General features: G+C 34.0%; 2 protein-coding genes across 5 annotated transcripts in view; both read right to left on the reverse strand.

Moving 5' to 3' along the window:
- Nucleotides 1-2,764, reverse strand: part of Cyp20a1 (cytochrome P450 family 20 subfamily A member 1) — a 52,142-nt gene extending 49,378 nt beyond the window's left edge. Inside the window, exon 1 of the mRNA XM_027941846.2 lies at nt 2,637-2,764. Within this exon, the coding sequence (XP_027797647.2) occupies nt 2,637-2,708 (72 nt within the window). The 5' untranslated portion in view covers nt 2,709-2,764. The remainder of the gene's footprint in view (nt 1-2,636) is intronic.
- A 4,385-nt stretch (nt 2,765-7,149) lies between these two features.
- Nbeal1 (neurobeachin like 1) overlaps nt 7,150-16,018 on the reverse strand; it is a 187,922-nt gene continuing 179,053 nt past the window's right edge. For all 4 annotated transcript variants that reach the window (XM_071618886.1, XM_071618885.1, XM_071618884.1 and 1 more), the window contains one exon: nt 7,150-14,596. In XM_071618886.1, the coding sequence (XP_071474987.1) occupies nt 14,495-14,596 (102 nt within the window). In that variant the 3' untranslated portion in view covers nt 7,150-14,494. The remainder of the gene's footprint in view (nt 14,597-16,018) is intronic.

Consider the following 16,018-nt stretch of genomic DNA (forward strand, 5'->3'; position numbering starts at 1 on the left):
TTATCTTTAACATTGGAGAACATCATAATTGTAGACATTCTAAGCATCTCTCTGTGTAGTCTACCAATTTGCACAAGGAAGGCATGTTATCCCTCCATATCAGAAGTATGAGTGACTTCTTGGACAACCTAAGTTAGATTCATAACCATTTACGATGTTGGCAGCTGATCATATTTACTTCTAATAAAAGTAATGTGTAAGTGAGGTTGATCTTTCATAATGCCTTGTGATAAATGGGTGCTGCTCAATGAAACTTCATTGTATAGCCCATTTGATGTATACATCATTACTTTGTTGCTGTCATTTAATTTTTTTTTTTTTAACTACATTGAGATTCCATCTCACTCATGTCAGAATGGCAATTATCAAGAATACAAGCAACAATAAATGTTGGTAAGGATGTGGGGAAAAAGGTGCACTCATATATTGCTTGTGGGATTGCAAATTGGTGCAACCACTATAGAAAGCAGTATGGAGATTCCTCAGAAAACTTGCAATGGAACCTCCATTTGACTCAGTCATCCCACTCCTTGGTTTATACCCAAAGGACTTAAAATCAGCATACTACAGTAATGCAGTCACATCAATGTTTATAGCAGCTCGATTCACAATAGCTAAACTATAGAACCAATCTAGATGCCCTTCAACAGATGAATGGATAAATAAAATGTGGTACATAAACAGAATGGAATGTTATTCAGCCTTAAAGAAGAGCCAATTTTTGGCATTTGCCTGTAAACGGATGGAACTGGAGAATATTACGCTAAGCAAAATAAGCCAATCCCAAAGAACAAAAGGCCAAACATATTCTCTGATAAGCAGATGCTAATTCACAGTAAAGGAGGGGTGTGTGGAATTAGAGATACTTTGAATTAGAAGGGAGTGAAAGGAGAGCAGTATGGGGGTAGGAATGATAAAATGAATTAGATATTATTGTGCATATATGATTATGCAACCTGTGTAACTCTACATCAAGTACAACTACAAGAATGAGAAATTATACTTCATTTATGTCAAAATGCATTCCACTGTCATGTATAACTAATTAGAATTTTTGAAAATTTTAAAAAAACCTAATCTGACTATCTATGGTGACTATATTTAACCCAAAGGCCAACCAAGCTCTGTGTGTGTATAAACATTTATTAATCTATATATATACTTGATATATATGACTACATGAGACATATACATCTGAAACATATATAAAATTGTGTTCAGTGTGTGACTTGAGTGTTACAGATATTAGAAATTAAGGTTGAAATAGAGGGGGCTAGGGTTGTGGCTCAGCAGTAGAGTGCTTACCAAGAAGGTGCAGGTCACTGGATTCTATCCTCAGCACCACATAAAAATAAAGTTATTGTGCCCAACTACAACTAAAAAACAAAATATTAATTAAAAAAAGATTGAAATATAATAGGAGGTGGGGCTGTAGCTCAGTAGTAGAGCACTTGCCCTGCATACATGAGGCACTAGGTTCCATCCTCAGCATTACATAAAAATAAATTACTAAAATAAAGATACTGTGGGGCTGGGGTTGTAGCTCAGTGGTAGAGCGCTTGCCTAGCATTAGTGAGGCACTGGGTTGGATTCTCAGCAACATATAAATAAAAATAAAGGTCCATCAACAACTAATAAAATATTTTTTTTAAATAAAGATATTGTGTCCATCTACAACTAAAAAAAAATTTTAAAGATTGAAATAAAGAATTTGTGATTGCCTGAGTCATGACTCAGCCAAGCAAACCACCAGTATTTTCAGTGAATTAAAGCTGATCAAAGTTATGTAGCGTGTGAAATTATTATTCACTACATTGTGACATTGTGGAAAGGCACAAACGTTGTAAAGTCCATGTTAATGGCATAATTCCCTCACAACAGTGTTGATTCTGTAAGCTGATCATAAATAGTCCTATTTAAAGATTATCAAAAAACCTGCAGCCACTACAAATGTTTAGTTTCTCGGATAAGATTTCCCCGAAGTTCCAGATTGTGTAGTTTCAATATTCCAGCCTCATCCATTTACCAGCTCTGAAAAGAACACCTAAGTACTTGGAGCTGTTCAGCTATTTTTCATCTTCTATCATGAAACTACGACGTTGCTTTCTAGAATATGTTTTAAGGATGTTTCCTCGTCCGTCAACCCTCCAGTTTTGAGAACCTCCCTCTAAGGTGAACAAAAGCAGTGGAGAAAGTAGCTAGGGAGACTTGAGGCCAGACGCAGCGCAGCCCGCAGCACGGCGCTCCTGCCTCTGCGGTCCTGCAAGACCCCGGCCCCAGCTCTCTGGAATACAGCAATCGCCTGACAGATGGGAGAAACGACGGCACAAAATGCTGCGAGAATCCTCGCGAATCGAGAAATGTTTCCTCCCCCAATATACTAGATGAGGGGTTAGCAGAGTTACTCCCGGAAGGGCTGCGGGGCAGGCAGTCCCGCGAGCACTCGCCGCGCAGGGTCCCTTCTCAGCAGCTCCTAGCACCAAGCACTGCGGCAGGGGCGGGGCGTCACGTGACTCGGGTGCGGTCTCGGGCGCAGGCCCTCCCCGCGGGCCCGCCCCGAGCAGGTCAACGTGGATGCGGGCGACAGAGGCTGGAGCAGCTGTCAGGAACCCCCCGAGGATCAAGGCGGCGGTTACCGGGTAGAGGTAGAGCACTGCTCCGACCAGCGCCAGCAGGAAGGTCACAGCGAAGATCGCGAAGTCCAGCATGGTTCTCCGTCCAGGAGCCACGTCCCGGATCCTCGGCTCTGGCCGCAGCGCCCCAGCCTGGCCCAACCAGAGGAATTCTGTGGGCGGAGGCTCCCGCGGGCCTCGCGACGTATGGACCGTCGGGGGCGGGACCAGGCCTGCGCCCGGCCCGCGGGGAGAGCAATGGATCGCCGAGGGGCCGGTCGAGGCCCTGCCTCTCAGGATTCGGGCGGACTCAACTGTGGACCGTGCTGTGGGAGAGCAGAGCCCAGGCTTCCAAGAAACGTTTTGAGTTAACTTTGATTGGCCCCAACCAATACTTTTTCCGGTGGACTTAAAAGAAGAAGAAAACAAAAAGCAACTACAGAAAAAACACTAAACCAACGGTTTTTTAAAAGTGTGGGGCCAGCCGCTGCCATCGCCACCTTGAGAAATGCAGATTTTTTCGATTCCCGCACCACACCTATTGAGTTCCGCGTTACAGCAACTTGAAGAATGATGCTATCTATATTGGGGGCTAAGCATTGATCTTTGTTGCCGGACATTTGGCAGTGGCAATAGCTAGATCAGCTTTGGTGAAAATTCATGCTATTGTGACAAGTGCAGCCTCCATTTTTTATATTGTGGCCATTCCTTTCTTGTGTTCATTTTGAAGAGGCCAATGAAGGGGGTGCCTGACATGAACTGGATTGCTCACTTTGTCCACTTGATTGATTAGTGCCTCTTTCAGGGTGGATGTTCTGTGGTGGGTGTTAATATGTGTGATTTTCATACTTTTCTTGTTTCACATACCCATGTACATACCCTCTATCCCAGAGATTCCTGTCCCCAGTCTTTTTTAAATAACATTTTTTATATTGTATTTCACTTATTTTTATGTGGTGCTAAGGATCGAATCCAGCGCCTTACACGTGCTAGGAAAGCACTCTGCCACTGAGCTATAACCCCTCCACCCTGTCCCCAGTCTTCTTAACATCTTTTTTTTTTTTTTCCATTTGTGCCTCTGACCAGCTCCCTGAGCATTCATGACTGTATGATTCTGTACGATTTTGTATATAGTCTAGCCCAAAGTGAATGCATGCTTTATCACTAAAGACTGTCCAATTGAGATGGTTCTCCTGTGCTACCATCTTTCAATACCACCCATAAGTAAGGTTTCAGTTCGGTTGCTACTCATTTTTGGCTTTACTGAACATTCCATTTGTACAATGAGTTTTGGCTTTTTTCCTCCTCATCTACCTGACCATACAGAATCTCCTGTAACATCTCAGCATGTACTGGTGCGACAATGGTCTATTTATGGAATCCGGGCTACTCTTGCCTATGTCATGTGGTCTTTAAGATTTGGGGATCTTGGGCTGGGGATGGAGCTCAGTTGGTAGAGCATTTACCTAGCAACTGGGGGGAAAATTGGTAGTCTGACAATTAGTCTTCACAGCTAATGAAGGCAAGGGTTGAGAAAGTTTCTTGGGAATAAGATATTAACTGCATTTTATGTCGACATATTTTCAAGGATGTTTAGAAAGCAGATAACCTTGGAAGGTGGAGATACTCTTCTGAAATAGAAGGCAAATTTGCTTACTCATTAGTAAAGATAAAGTCTCCTTCTAGAGCAGAGGATGAGAGGTTTGATTGTAGCTCATTATAAAAAAATTCAACTTTTCTAAGCTCAGATTCTTTAGCTGTGACATGACTATAAAATGCATTTTTATGCTTTAATCTAGAAGTATATAGTTGTGGGTTTTATACTTAGAACTAGTTTAAAGTTAATTTTTAAGATGAAGGTGAGAGATCATTGTATTACATGTGGATAACCAGTTCTAGCACCCTGTGTTGCAGAGAATGTACTTCCCTCATTGAGTTGTTTTAGCATACTTGAAGACAATTCATCAAATATTTATGGGTGCAGATGAAGCCTTCTATTTTTTCTGTTCATTTACATATCTACGCTTATGCTATTTCTACTGTCTGGAATATTATCATACATTGTTTTGAATTTCAATTTTTTATTACTAGGACATAGAAATACAATTTATTTCTGTGTATTGACCTTATATCCTGTGACTACTAGGTTCATTTATTAGGATTGTTTTGTGTGCAGATTTCTTAGGATTTTCGACACACACACAAAAAAAAATATGTTAACCACAGAGGATTATTTTTCTGTTAATGTAAGAAAACTATAAGAAATAAAAGAACAAAAGCTGTCTCCAAAGACAATGAGCGCTGTAAATCAATATCCATATTACAAATTAGCAAATTTACATTGTAATTTATGTCACTTTTGTGAGCTTGTGCTAATCAGCATTCCTAAGCTTGATCATTTTTAGGATAGTTAATGGGGTCAGATCCAGATCCTAAACCATGGGGAAGTTCATTAAGGTAAAACTGTCCTGAGAAAGTCTGTACCTGAAGTCCATATGCCTCATTATAGATCTAATTGATAAAAGACTATTTAAACACAAATACTCCCATATACTTTTTTTCTTTTTTGTGGTGGTAGGGACTGAATGTAGGGCCTTGTACATGCTAGGCATATGCTCCACAACTGAATTACATACCAGCCTCCTCCCCTATGCTTTACTCTCTAGATTGCTATGTAAATAGTTAAACTTTTTATTTAAAGGACAAGAAAAAGTCTCTGCATGTTCAGCACAGATGCATTTGTTTTTAAATATTGGGAGGAGGGTAACAGGATAGAACTCAGGGCATCTCAACCACTGAGCCACATCCCCGGCCTAATTTTCTATTTTATTTAGAGACAAGGTCTCACTGAGTTGCTTAGCGCCTTGCTTTTGCTGAGGCTGGCTTTGAACTCTCAGTCCTCCTGTCTTAGCCTCCCAAGCCACTGGGATTACAGGCCCGCGCCATCACAACTGGCTGTTTTTAATTATTTTTGATCTGCAATTGGTTATTGAATCCATGGATGCAGAACCCTTTGGCACAGATGGTGGCTTGTATGAATATATGATACAATTGATCATATAAAAATGACTTTTTGAGTCTTTGTAGACTATCTCAAAATTTTGTACCCAAATAATTTAAGTTCCAGATGATCTGCATATTCCCTATCACATGCAAAATTTGATGAAATTTTTAGGCCACCAATGTTCATTTCAACCTCTTCGAAGATGTGCCAAAGTTATGCAACCAAGTCCTTATTTTCCCATTTGTAAATGATTTTGTGATGTACCTGGAGGGCATTCTGACAAAATGCTTACATTGGATTTTGGAACAATAGATCTAGGCTGGATAGTTAAATTAATCATCATTATATCATAAGCATTTGAATGATTTGGTACACTGATTTTTTTTACACAATACTTTTATTTTATTTATTTATTTTTATGTGGTGCCAAAGATCGAACCCAGGGCCTCGCACGTGCTAGGCGAGTGCTTTTACAGCTGAGCCACAATCCCAGCCCATAAAACGGTCCATCTTTTAAAAAATTTCTGTCTTACTAAAACATGAATAATGATAATTCATAAATTTTCTGTAGCCTTTCCCTAACTTTTTCAGTGATGACAAAGTTATAAGTAAGCCACCTTTGAATGAATACACATTTTAGAAAATATGTCAAATACTAATCAGGTAAAGAGTTTTACAAGAATTGAATAGACTTAAAATCATTCTACATCCAGCAGCGAATAGTTTAAAAAAATCTGGATAAAAGAAGTTTTAAAAGATGTTTAATTTCATATTTTCAAAAATTGAATGTGAGAGTACATGACAAGAAAATATAGGTTCCAGTATTATTGTGTGAAACAAACACATTTATTTAATGCCTGATATTATGCTACAGACTTGTTCTACAAAAGCAAGGAAGTTTTAAGTAAGCCTATAACCTGGCTTTGATTGTCCAGTGACTCAGAAATCTCCAGATGAATTAATGCAGAAATTTTTAATTCTAGTGACATGTCTTTAATAAATCTTAGTACTGTAAGTGGTAGTAGTCAAGGATAAAATTCATTTCTATTGTCTTATTATTTTGGATCTAGAGATAAAAAAGTATAGGCAAGAACGTGAAACAGTTTGAATTCTGTCTTATGGTAGATTAGGTTCTATTAATCTTAACAAAAACAGGATTAGGTCAATATTTAGATTGTCAAAAGTTTCTGGAAAATGGCTGGGAGTGGGGTGTAAATCAATGGTAGAGTGCTTGCTTGAGGCCCTGGGTATCATCCCCAGCACTGGGAAACAAAAGAGAAGTTGATGGAGAAAAGATTTTAATTGTGAAAGGAAATAAGGTTAAAAAAAAAAAAAACCTAATGTATTATTTGATTAACTACATGTAGAGAGTTACAATATATGATCATTTGATAAGGGCAAAAAATGCAAAATATTTTTGAGGTGGTTTTGGAATTAAAGGCTATTGTGTATGTATGACAAAATCTGATTAATTAAAATAATATTTATTTTGTGCACATAGGACTACCAAAGAACTTCTACTCATACAAGAAATAAACAATGGCCTGTTTATTTTCTGCTTAACAAAGAATTTTGCCAAAGCCAAGTTCTAAACAGACTATAGATAAATCAACTGTTGAAGGTAACATTTTTTATTTGATTCAAACTGATTTTCATATACAAAGCGAATTTATTATGTACAAAATAAATGTACATTTTTTAAAAGTGTTAGAATACAAATTTCCAAGGGACTAAAAAAGTGCAAAATCTTCAATTATTATCTTTGATCACACTATACAGAAACAAATCAAACATTAACTCATGTACACACATAGAATCTTTGAAACACATCACTTAATGGAACAAAACATACATCTTAATATTCTTAATTTTAGAAGGACAAGGAGGGAAAGAATGTATTGCACCAAACTAACAGCAAGTTTGTTATACTAATCAAAATTATTTACATATCTTTAAGTCTAAAACTTCCTCAAAAACTTTTTTTTTTTTTTTTGGCATACAAATACCCAGTTAGTCACAGTTTGCACAGTCAATTATTAGATATAAATAAGGCTTAATGTTCTCTGTTTCATGGTCAATTCCAGTAGAATAAATGAGAAGGAACACTTTAAAATAAATACGCAACTTTGTGAATTTCTTAAATATTTAAGTAGCAGCACAATTTCTAAGTACTTTTTTTTTTTTTAGCAAGTTGTTCTGAATTTTCAGCTAACTCCTCTAAATATACATGCATTCAAGACTGTCATCGTCTATTAATAAACAGTGAAATGCTCTTACTTATTTGGGTCCCAGAAGCACTGACAAAAGAGACTAATCAAATATGCTTGAAATTTTTCTGCCTTAATGGATTCTCATAGCAATGAATCTGACAGAAAACGGCTGACCAGATATCTCTGATTACTTTTTGCTAAATTTTTGCTTCAAGTGTATAAAAGCAAATAGTTGGGGAAGGAAAGCCTATCTTTTAAGGGTTTCAAAATAAAACATTCACATGGATTTCTAACAAGCTTTCTTAAATAAAGTTAACTATAAAATAAGTAGTAGTCATAAATAAGATTTGGTGATGATGTTTATTAATTAGTCTTTGAAATTAGTAAAAAGAGAATAGGAAAACATGTTCTAAAATGTAAAAGACCTTTATCAGTAAAATCTACTGTAACATACCATAATTTTGGAAGGGGTATAGAAACTAATATAATTAAGCCACTAAAAATTTAAGAACAGCAATCTAATTTCCGAAGGAAGAAATCAAGTTATTTTCTTTAATCCCTACGTAAGAAATATTTGTCAGTTAAATCTGACACTGGTATCTCCCTGCCAGAACCACTTATTTACTAATATAAATCCAGCATTCTGAAGAACAAAATAATTATGTCTATTATAGATAAGGGCTTTTTTTTTCTCTTCAAAATACAAGAGTAGCACTTATAAATTTGTAGGTCTAGTTCACTAAATGGTATAATATATTGTTTAGATAGTGTGGGAAAATGTTACCAACAGAAAACACTCAAAATAGCATTTTAAAGTCCAATAGTACACTACCAGAGAACCATTAATTTTAATATATCTTAAGTTGAAATATATTATCAAAATCAAAATTTAAAAAGAACAATTAGGAATAAGAGTTGTTTTAAAAAATAGTTAAATGTTTTAATCAGTAAAATTTTCAATCTCTTCTAAATCCTAAACTTTCTTAGACTCACATCATAATAAGCATTACAAGCAGCTAATCACTTTGTATACTCAAAAATAGTTATAAATAAATGTAAATAATGAAACAGCCATCATTTAAGTGGAGACATATATACCTTCATTAATAGTCAACTTTGAAATATAAATAGATTTTTTTTTTTTTCTTTTTGAGATAGGGTCTCACTATGTTGTCCAGGCTGATCTTTAACTCCTGGGCTCAAGTGGTCTTCTCATCTTAGCCTCTCAAGGAGTTGACACTATAGGTGTCTGCCACAGTACCCAGCTGAATAATTTTTCAAATGATAAAACTGTGTTATTATTATTATGGTTATATTTACAAAATGTTTCTAAGGAAACATGAAAACTGTACCATGGAAAATGTTGAATTAATGACTTTCTACTTGTTCTTTTCCATCTGAATTGTCAGTTTGTAAGATGACAAGCATTAAAAGAAAGAGAAATGACACTGTATTTATGTGTTTTCACTTGTCACTAAAACATTAGCTTCATAGGTCTGGATCCTGCAATATGTTTAGAAACCACACACATGTGACAAAAGTTAGTGAGATAATAATCTGAGAAGATGTGAGGAATTACTACCATATATCAGAAAAATATTTTAATAAAACGATCACTTTTACATAAAATTCTTATACTAAATAAAATCACATCATATCACCCTTTTATTTTAGGATGGTCTTATATTTTCTAACAAAGAAAATTTAATTGTTTTCCAGATATCTTAAATGTTAATGTTCTGTTGCCCCTAACACTAATGAAAAATTAAAGATCATGTCCATATAGAAGCTGTATTTAAGAAGTCATCAGAAGTACTTAAAGAATTTATACATTACTTTTTAATTAGGAAGATTCTATTGATTATAAGCTTAAAAGCTACAAGAGATCTAATTCTATGTTTTAATTTTAGCATTTATAGCTACTCAGGCTTTTTATTAATTCTCTTATTAAAATGTTATCTAATTCAAGTGTGTAAAATACTGATTTTATTAGGAATTCATATTAGCTATGAGCAAACACTTTCTTTTTAAATTTTTTTTAATTATACATGGACACAATATCTTTATTTATTTTTATATGGTGTTGAGGATTGAACCCAGTATCTCATATGTGCGAGGCAAGTGCTTTGCCACTGAGCCACAACCCGAGCACAGTCACACGTTTTTGAAGGCAAATATTAGTTAAAAATTTCAAATATTTGGGGTTGGGGCGATAGCTCAGCGGTAGAGTGCTTGCCTAGCACATGTGAGGCCCCGGGTTCGATCCTCAGCACCACATACAAATGAATAAATAGAATAAAGGTATTAAAAAAAATTCCTTCCTTAAAAAATTTTCAAATATGAAAGGTCTGCAAAGAGTTCATAATATAAGAATAATGCAACTAAAACAGAAATTTGGTTGTTTCTGTACATGAAGAACAAAGACAATAAAGCGATTCAAAGCAAATTTTAGACAAAATGTCTCTCAGGATAATGATTAAGCCTGTTTTTAAATAAATCTGTCAATATTGTATCTAGTTTATAAAAGTAAATGGACATAATTTCTACAATGGACGACACTTGAAAACATATAATACTTCTGAGACATAATTTTTTATGCCAAGAATATCAAGTAAAAAGATTCAGAAAGTCCAAAGCAGTGCCTGGACTTCATATATTTAAAAAAAATATTCCAGGGATAAATCTGATCTGTAATCTCAATTAAGAACTACCGGCCTAGAATATACTACATTTAAATTAAAGAGGTAAGGCTGTTGTCCATATTTTGAATATTCAAGTGGAGACTGATAACAATATATTGTTGTCTTAATTTCATCAGGAAAAGCACTGCCACAACTCTGATATATGAAAAAACCAACACCCTTACACATGCATGTGCATGAACACACATATTATATATTCAATCTTATATTTACATTTAAAATCGTCCAAGCACTTGCATCTTTTCATTGGAAAGACAGTTAAGACAATCCTGCTTATTCTATAATATAAATATATAAAAGGAGCTAACCTTCTTAAATTCAACTAAAGATATCTTTAATGATTTCTTTAGAAATAAGAATATAAAATATACTTAAATGCAAAGGCCATATCTCTATCATTAAATAAAAATCTAGTATTTAAGTAAATGCTGTTTGGCTACTTCTAGTCAAGCAAAACATAAAGTCTTAGGTTAAGAGTCAACCTTCAAATCTAAATTCTAATTATGAGGACATATTTCTTTCAGAAGCTTAATACATGTTCAATATCAGTTTTTTGAAGGATAATTTTGATGTGTCCTAAATTAAGGAAAGAAAGGAAACCTCATTGATACTTCCTGATGATGACAAAATGAATACTTGGCATTTTTTTTTCCTACAAAAGGAAACACTGTAACATAAAGGAAGTGAGTAGAAATTTATTCAGAGCTGGCCTGAGCCTCACAGGCTAAAATGATTCAACCAACTGATCAAACGTCATTTTTACATGTTTTCCTGATTTTCATGTCCTGATCTATTTTTCCTTTTCTAATTTTATTGAAGTAATGACAGAATATTGATTGAGAAGAGTTATAAAAATTCTTATAAAGCTTATTTTTTAAGTGCACTTAGTAATACTTGACCTCACTTTCCAAAAGGAAAACATCAGTATAAATCGCTCCCCATCACCAGGATGTTGAGATTCTTATTTTCATCATCACCAGTGTCAAGAAACAAAAGTAGATGAAAAGTTCTACAAAGATAACAGACTTGGTAACAGCCAAGTTGAGATATTAATCAACAAAAATGCCCACCTATTATTCCATTCTAAATATAGAGGTAATTTCTGCCATTATACAATACAAAAATAATTTCTACAGATAACATCTAAATACACTATTCTCAAAAGTGTATCTTACCAGTGATTTTATCTAGTGATATTTAATTTGCTGAGGCATACTGTTTAAGTGAGGAACATATTACTCAGCTAAGTTCTACTAAATTTGCTTATTTTAATAAATAAAACTTAATTTTCACTCTTCTATACTTTTGCTAATATTCTCAAAATTCCACAATTCTCCCACTGATTAGGGAGGCTGAGGAAGTGGGATTGCAAGTTCAAAGCCAGCCTCAGCAACTTAGCAAGACCCTGTTTCAAAATAAAAAATAAACAGGGCTGGGGGCTCAGTGGGTAAGAGCCCTTGGGTTCAGTACCCAGTACAAAAGGAAAAAAAAATCCACAATTTTGGTTTTTACTTTTTGAAAACAGCAATGTGAAGAATAATTCTACTATTCTAACCATATAGCATTAGTTTGGATAAGATATTATAGTGTGAAGAAAGTTTCTTATTTGCATTATAAAATGAATACTGCTTGTCCAGCTCCTCCATCTCAAATGCAGCACAGTAAAACATCGCCAATTTAATAATTTTTCTCTAATTATCTAAGTTTTTTATAACTTTTGGTATCTAAAATAATTTCAAATCCAATATTATAAAGTGATCTCAAAAAAGAAAAGGTATCTTATATCAAAATCTGATTAAATAAACAAAAGAAAAATGTACAAAGCTTTGACTTAGAAAATATCCCCTTAAAATAAATATTTTTCAACAACAACAAAAAAATCAATCATCTGAAATCTCCTAAAGAAATTAAGATTAAATTAAGAATGAGATGGTCCTGTTGGCAACATGAGTGAAGTACTAGACTGGGAATCAGTTAAACAAAGAGAAGCAATAAATCTCACTTATAAATCATAACTCTATATTGACTTATCAATAAAGACTTTTTTTCCAACACGAATTCCTGAAGTTCTCAAAAGAGGACTTCACATTTATGTGTCCTATTTTCGCATCAGGTGATTTCAGTGTTATTTACCTAAAGTGCAGCTATTTTTTCCTGAATAAAATAAAGGATTTTAATTTGTTAGAAAGAAAATTATCCTATAATTTTTATTAGTCCTAACTCATAACCCATAAAACTATTCAGAAGTTTCCCTAAACAATCCTTTATTTCTTTTTTTAAATATTTTTTTATAGTTGGACACAATACCTTTATTTTACTTATTTATTTTTATGTGGTGCCGAGGATTGAACCCAGGGCCTCACACGTGCTAGGTAAGCACTCTACTGCTGAGCCACAACTCCAGCCCCCGCAATCCTTTATTTCTTAAAAATGTTTTACTCATAGGATTGTAAAGAAAAGAGTATGAGATACCATGGTCAACATGAAAGAGAAAACCAAAAGAAAATTTCTCCAAGATTCAATAGAGAAGACGATCAAAGGGAAGGAAATCTATGATTTGTGGAATAAAAAATATTATTTTAAGAAGGTAATTACTGTAAAAAAAAGTTCTGTTTCTTTTTTTGTTTATAATCCCCTTTAAGAAAGCCTTGCTGTCATTCTTTCCTGAAAATGCATTCAACATACAAAATTTCTGCACAATGTTACGGATTCATGAATTCCTCCAAACCCAAGGAACATCAGATTAATAAAACTGATACACATAAAAGCTCTCTGACCTAACTCAAAAGATGATTTTATAAAAGAATTAGATTTAACAATCTTTTGGAACTCCAAATTAAATCAACCAGACCTTTGGTTCAAAATCTTGAATGATAAAGAAGAGTGTAACATTTAACTAACTACAACAAAATTAACTGTAATCCTAAAATGATTATATAAATGAAACAAATGTGTTTCTAAAAAAATTATTGTCTGAATGGCTACTTTTAGGTCATTATGTATCTTTTCCATTCATTCATCAATCACACAGATATTCAGGTAAAAAAGTAACACATTTGGGTATTATTGCTAACTCTTCTAATTATCAGAGCAAAACACACTATTTGCTTAGCCAAGAAAAAGCCAAAACATTTTAAATTTTGCAGATATAAACTGTGCTGCAAATGCCACTTAAAGGGTCCACTATAAAAATCACAATCAGCATTTCTGCTTAAACATACTATTAATGAAATACATCTGTAAAACATTATCTCTAGTTTCTTCTTTCCTACTCAACTTTTATTACTTAAGAATAATAATACAATTCAATAAATTATCATTACTAATGTGTTAAATAGAAGCAGAAGGGGCCAATTTACCAGTTACAATATTCATATTTTAATCTTACAATGCAAACCTGGAACTTTTGCTGAGTTTTGAAAATCCAACTGTGCAACAGATGGTTTTAATATTATTCCCTCCAATTGGGAGTTTCATGAAAATTGATATTTTTTATGTGGTGGTGAGTGAATAGGAAAATGATTATCTAAAGAATATGTGAAAGCCATATCTCTCAACTGTCCCATTATCTTTACTTTTTTATAGAAATACCTTAAATTTTGCTATTGAGAATAATAAGTGAATTGAACCTAATTTCATTTTAGAAGTTAGCTTTTTTAAAATGGATCCTATGATCTTTAGGAACAGGCCAGTAAATTGAATCAAATTTATTTTCTCAAATACATCTTAATATATACCAAGAATTGCTTAATAAGACTTGATTCATTAATATTAACCAGAAATTTTAAAAAGGATAAGAATACAACCTACATCTTTATATACTCCATACCAAATCGTGGCATTCCCTAAAATTATTTTCAGGGACAAACAGACCTTAAAACCTTTCAGAAAGTTGAGAGATGTGGTTAAAGTGACAAAGCAATCAATCAAGTTTCAGTTATTTATCACAGAAGATGGAAATAATAATCACTTGGAATCTTGAGTATTATATTCAGTTTCTCCAGCTGAAATCTGGCTGAGTCGCTTGCTAGATCCCCACAATTTTCGAGAAAGCTGACCTGAGCGCATCTGTTTAAAGTAATTCAGAAAAATGAAGAATAGATGTTAAGAAAATAAAAGGATATATGAAATTAATATATAAGACACTGATTTTTTAGAATGAAGGATAAATAAGATTTTGTTAGCATAATCAGCATGATTAATAATAAAGTCTTGTAATTGTCATTTAGGTGGAATGGTCTAATGCCAAATATAAATTTAAAAAGAAAATATTCCAATTATATCAAAATTACCACATTCTTTTAACCAAAATATGTATCACTTCATTAAAAAAAGCTTCTTACACTATAATCTAGCCATGGAGGTATACATGTTTGAGGATTTTCTTTTTGGTATTTGTACTATTAATGCTACTCATAAGGACAAAAATAAAGTAAACCATATTTGTTTGTTTCAGAAGAGCATGTATAGGGGATTGAACTCAGGAGCACTCGACCACTGAGCCACATCCCTAGCTCAATTTTTTATTTTATTTAGAGACAGAGTCTCACTGAGTTGCTTAGTGCCTTGCCATACTGAGGCTGGCTTTGAATTCAAGATCCTCCTTCAGCCTCCAGAGCCACTAGGATTATAGGTAGGCACCACTGCACTTTAGCTAAAACCATGTTTTGATGAAAATACTTTAAAAATATTTGATATTAGAATTTAAAAAATAAAATTTAACAATAGTATGATTAAAGGTAGTTTAGAAAGCAAGAATAGTAAAATGTCTCTGAAGGTAAGAATCACATTTTGTTCACCATTAATCGTGCACCACCTACCACCTTCCTTAATATACACCAAATATTAATTAAATCAGTGTGTAAAAGTATTTGAAAAGCACTTACATATCTACGAAGCAAAAATGCCATATGATTTGCTGTAATCACTTTTCTATGTACAATATTTTAATTTTTTTTGTGTGATACTAGGAACTGAACCCAGGATATCACACATGCTAGACAAGCGCTCCACTGCTGAGCTATTATACCCAGCTCTTTTCATTTTATTTTAAGAGTAGGTCTCACAAAATTGCCTAGGAAGGCATTGAACTTGTGATTCTCTTGATTTAACCTTCCAGGTAGATGGGATTACAGGTGTGCATCACCTTGCACAACCTATAGTCTACTTTTTAGATTGGTGATTCCTCTACCACCTTTTCTTAATAGTAAGTTTTCTCAGTTACATTTATTAGAGTGATAAAAGATAAGCTTCATACAAAGATACTAGTGGTTGGGCTGGGATTGTGAGGCTCAGCGGCAGAGTGCATGCCTCACACATGTGAGGTACTGGGTTCGATCCTCAGCACCACATGAAAATGAATAAACAAAATAAATATTTAAAAAAAAGCTACTAGTCGCTTTGGATGTTTGTTTTGCATTTTCACTTCAGATATATTTTCTGAAACAGTATTTTCATTACTCTATTACTACTTTACCATCTGATTTATAA

The sequence above is a fragment of the Marmota flaviventris genome, chromosome 11, assembly GCF_047511675.1.
Source record: "Marmota flaviventris isolate mMarFla1 chromosome 11, mMarFla1.hap1, whole genome shotgun sequence".
In the NCBI taxonomy this organism is placed as follows: Eukaryota; Metazoa; Chordata; class Mammalia; order Rodentia; family Sciuridae; genus Marmota; species Marmota flaviventris.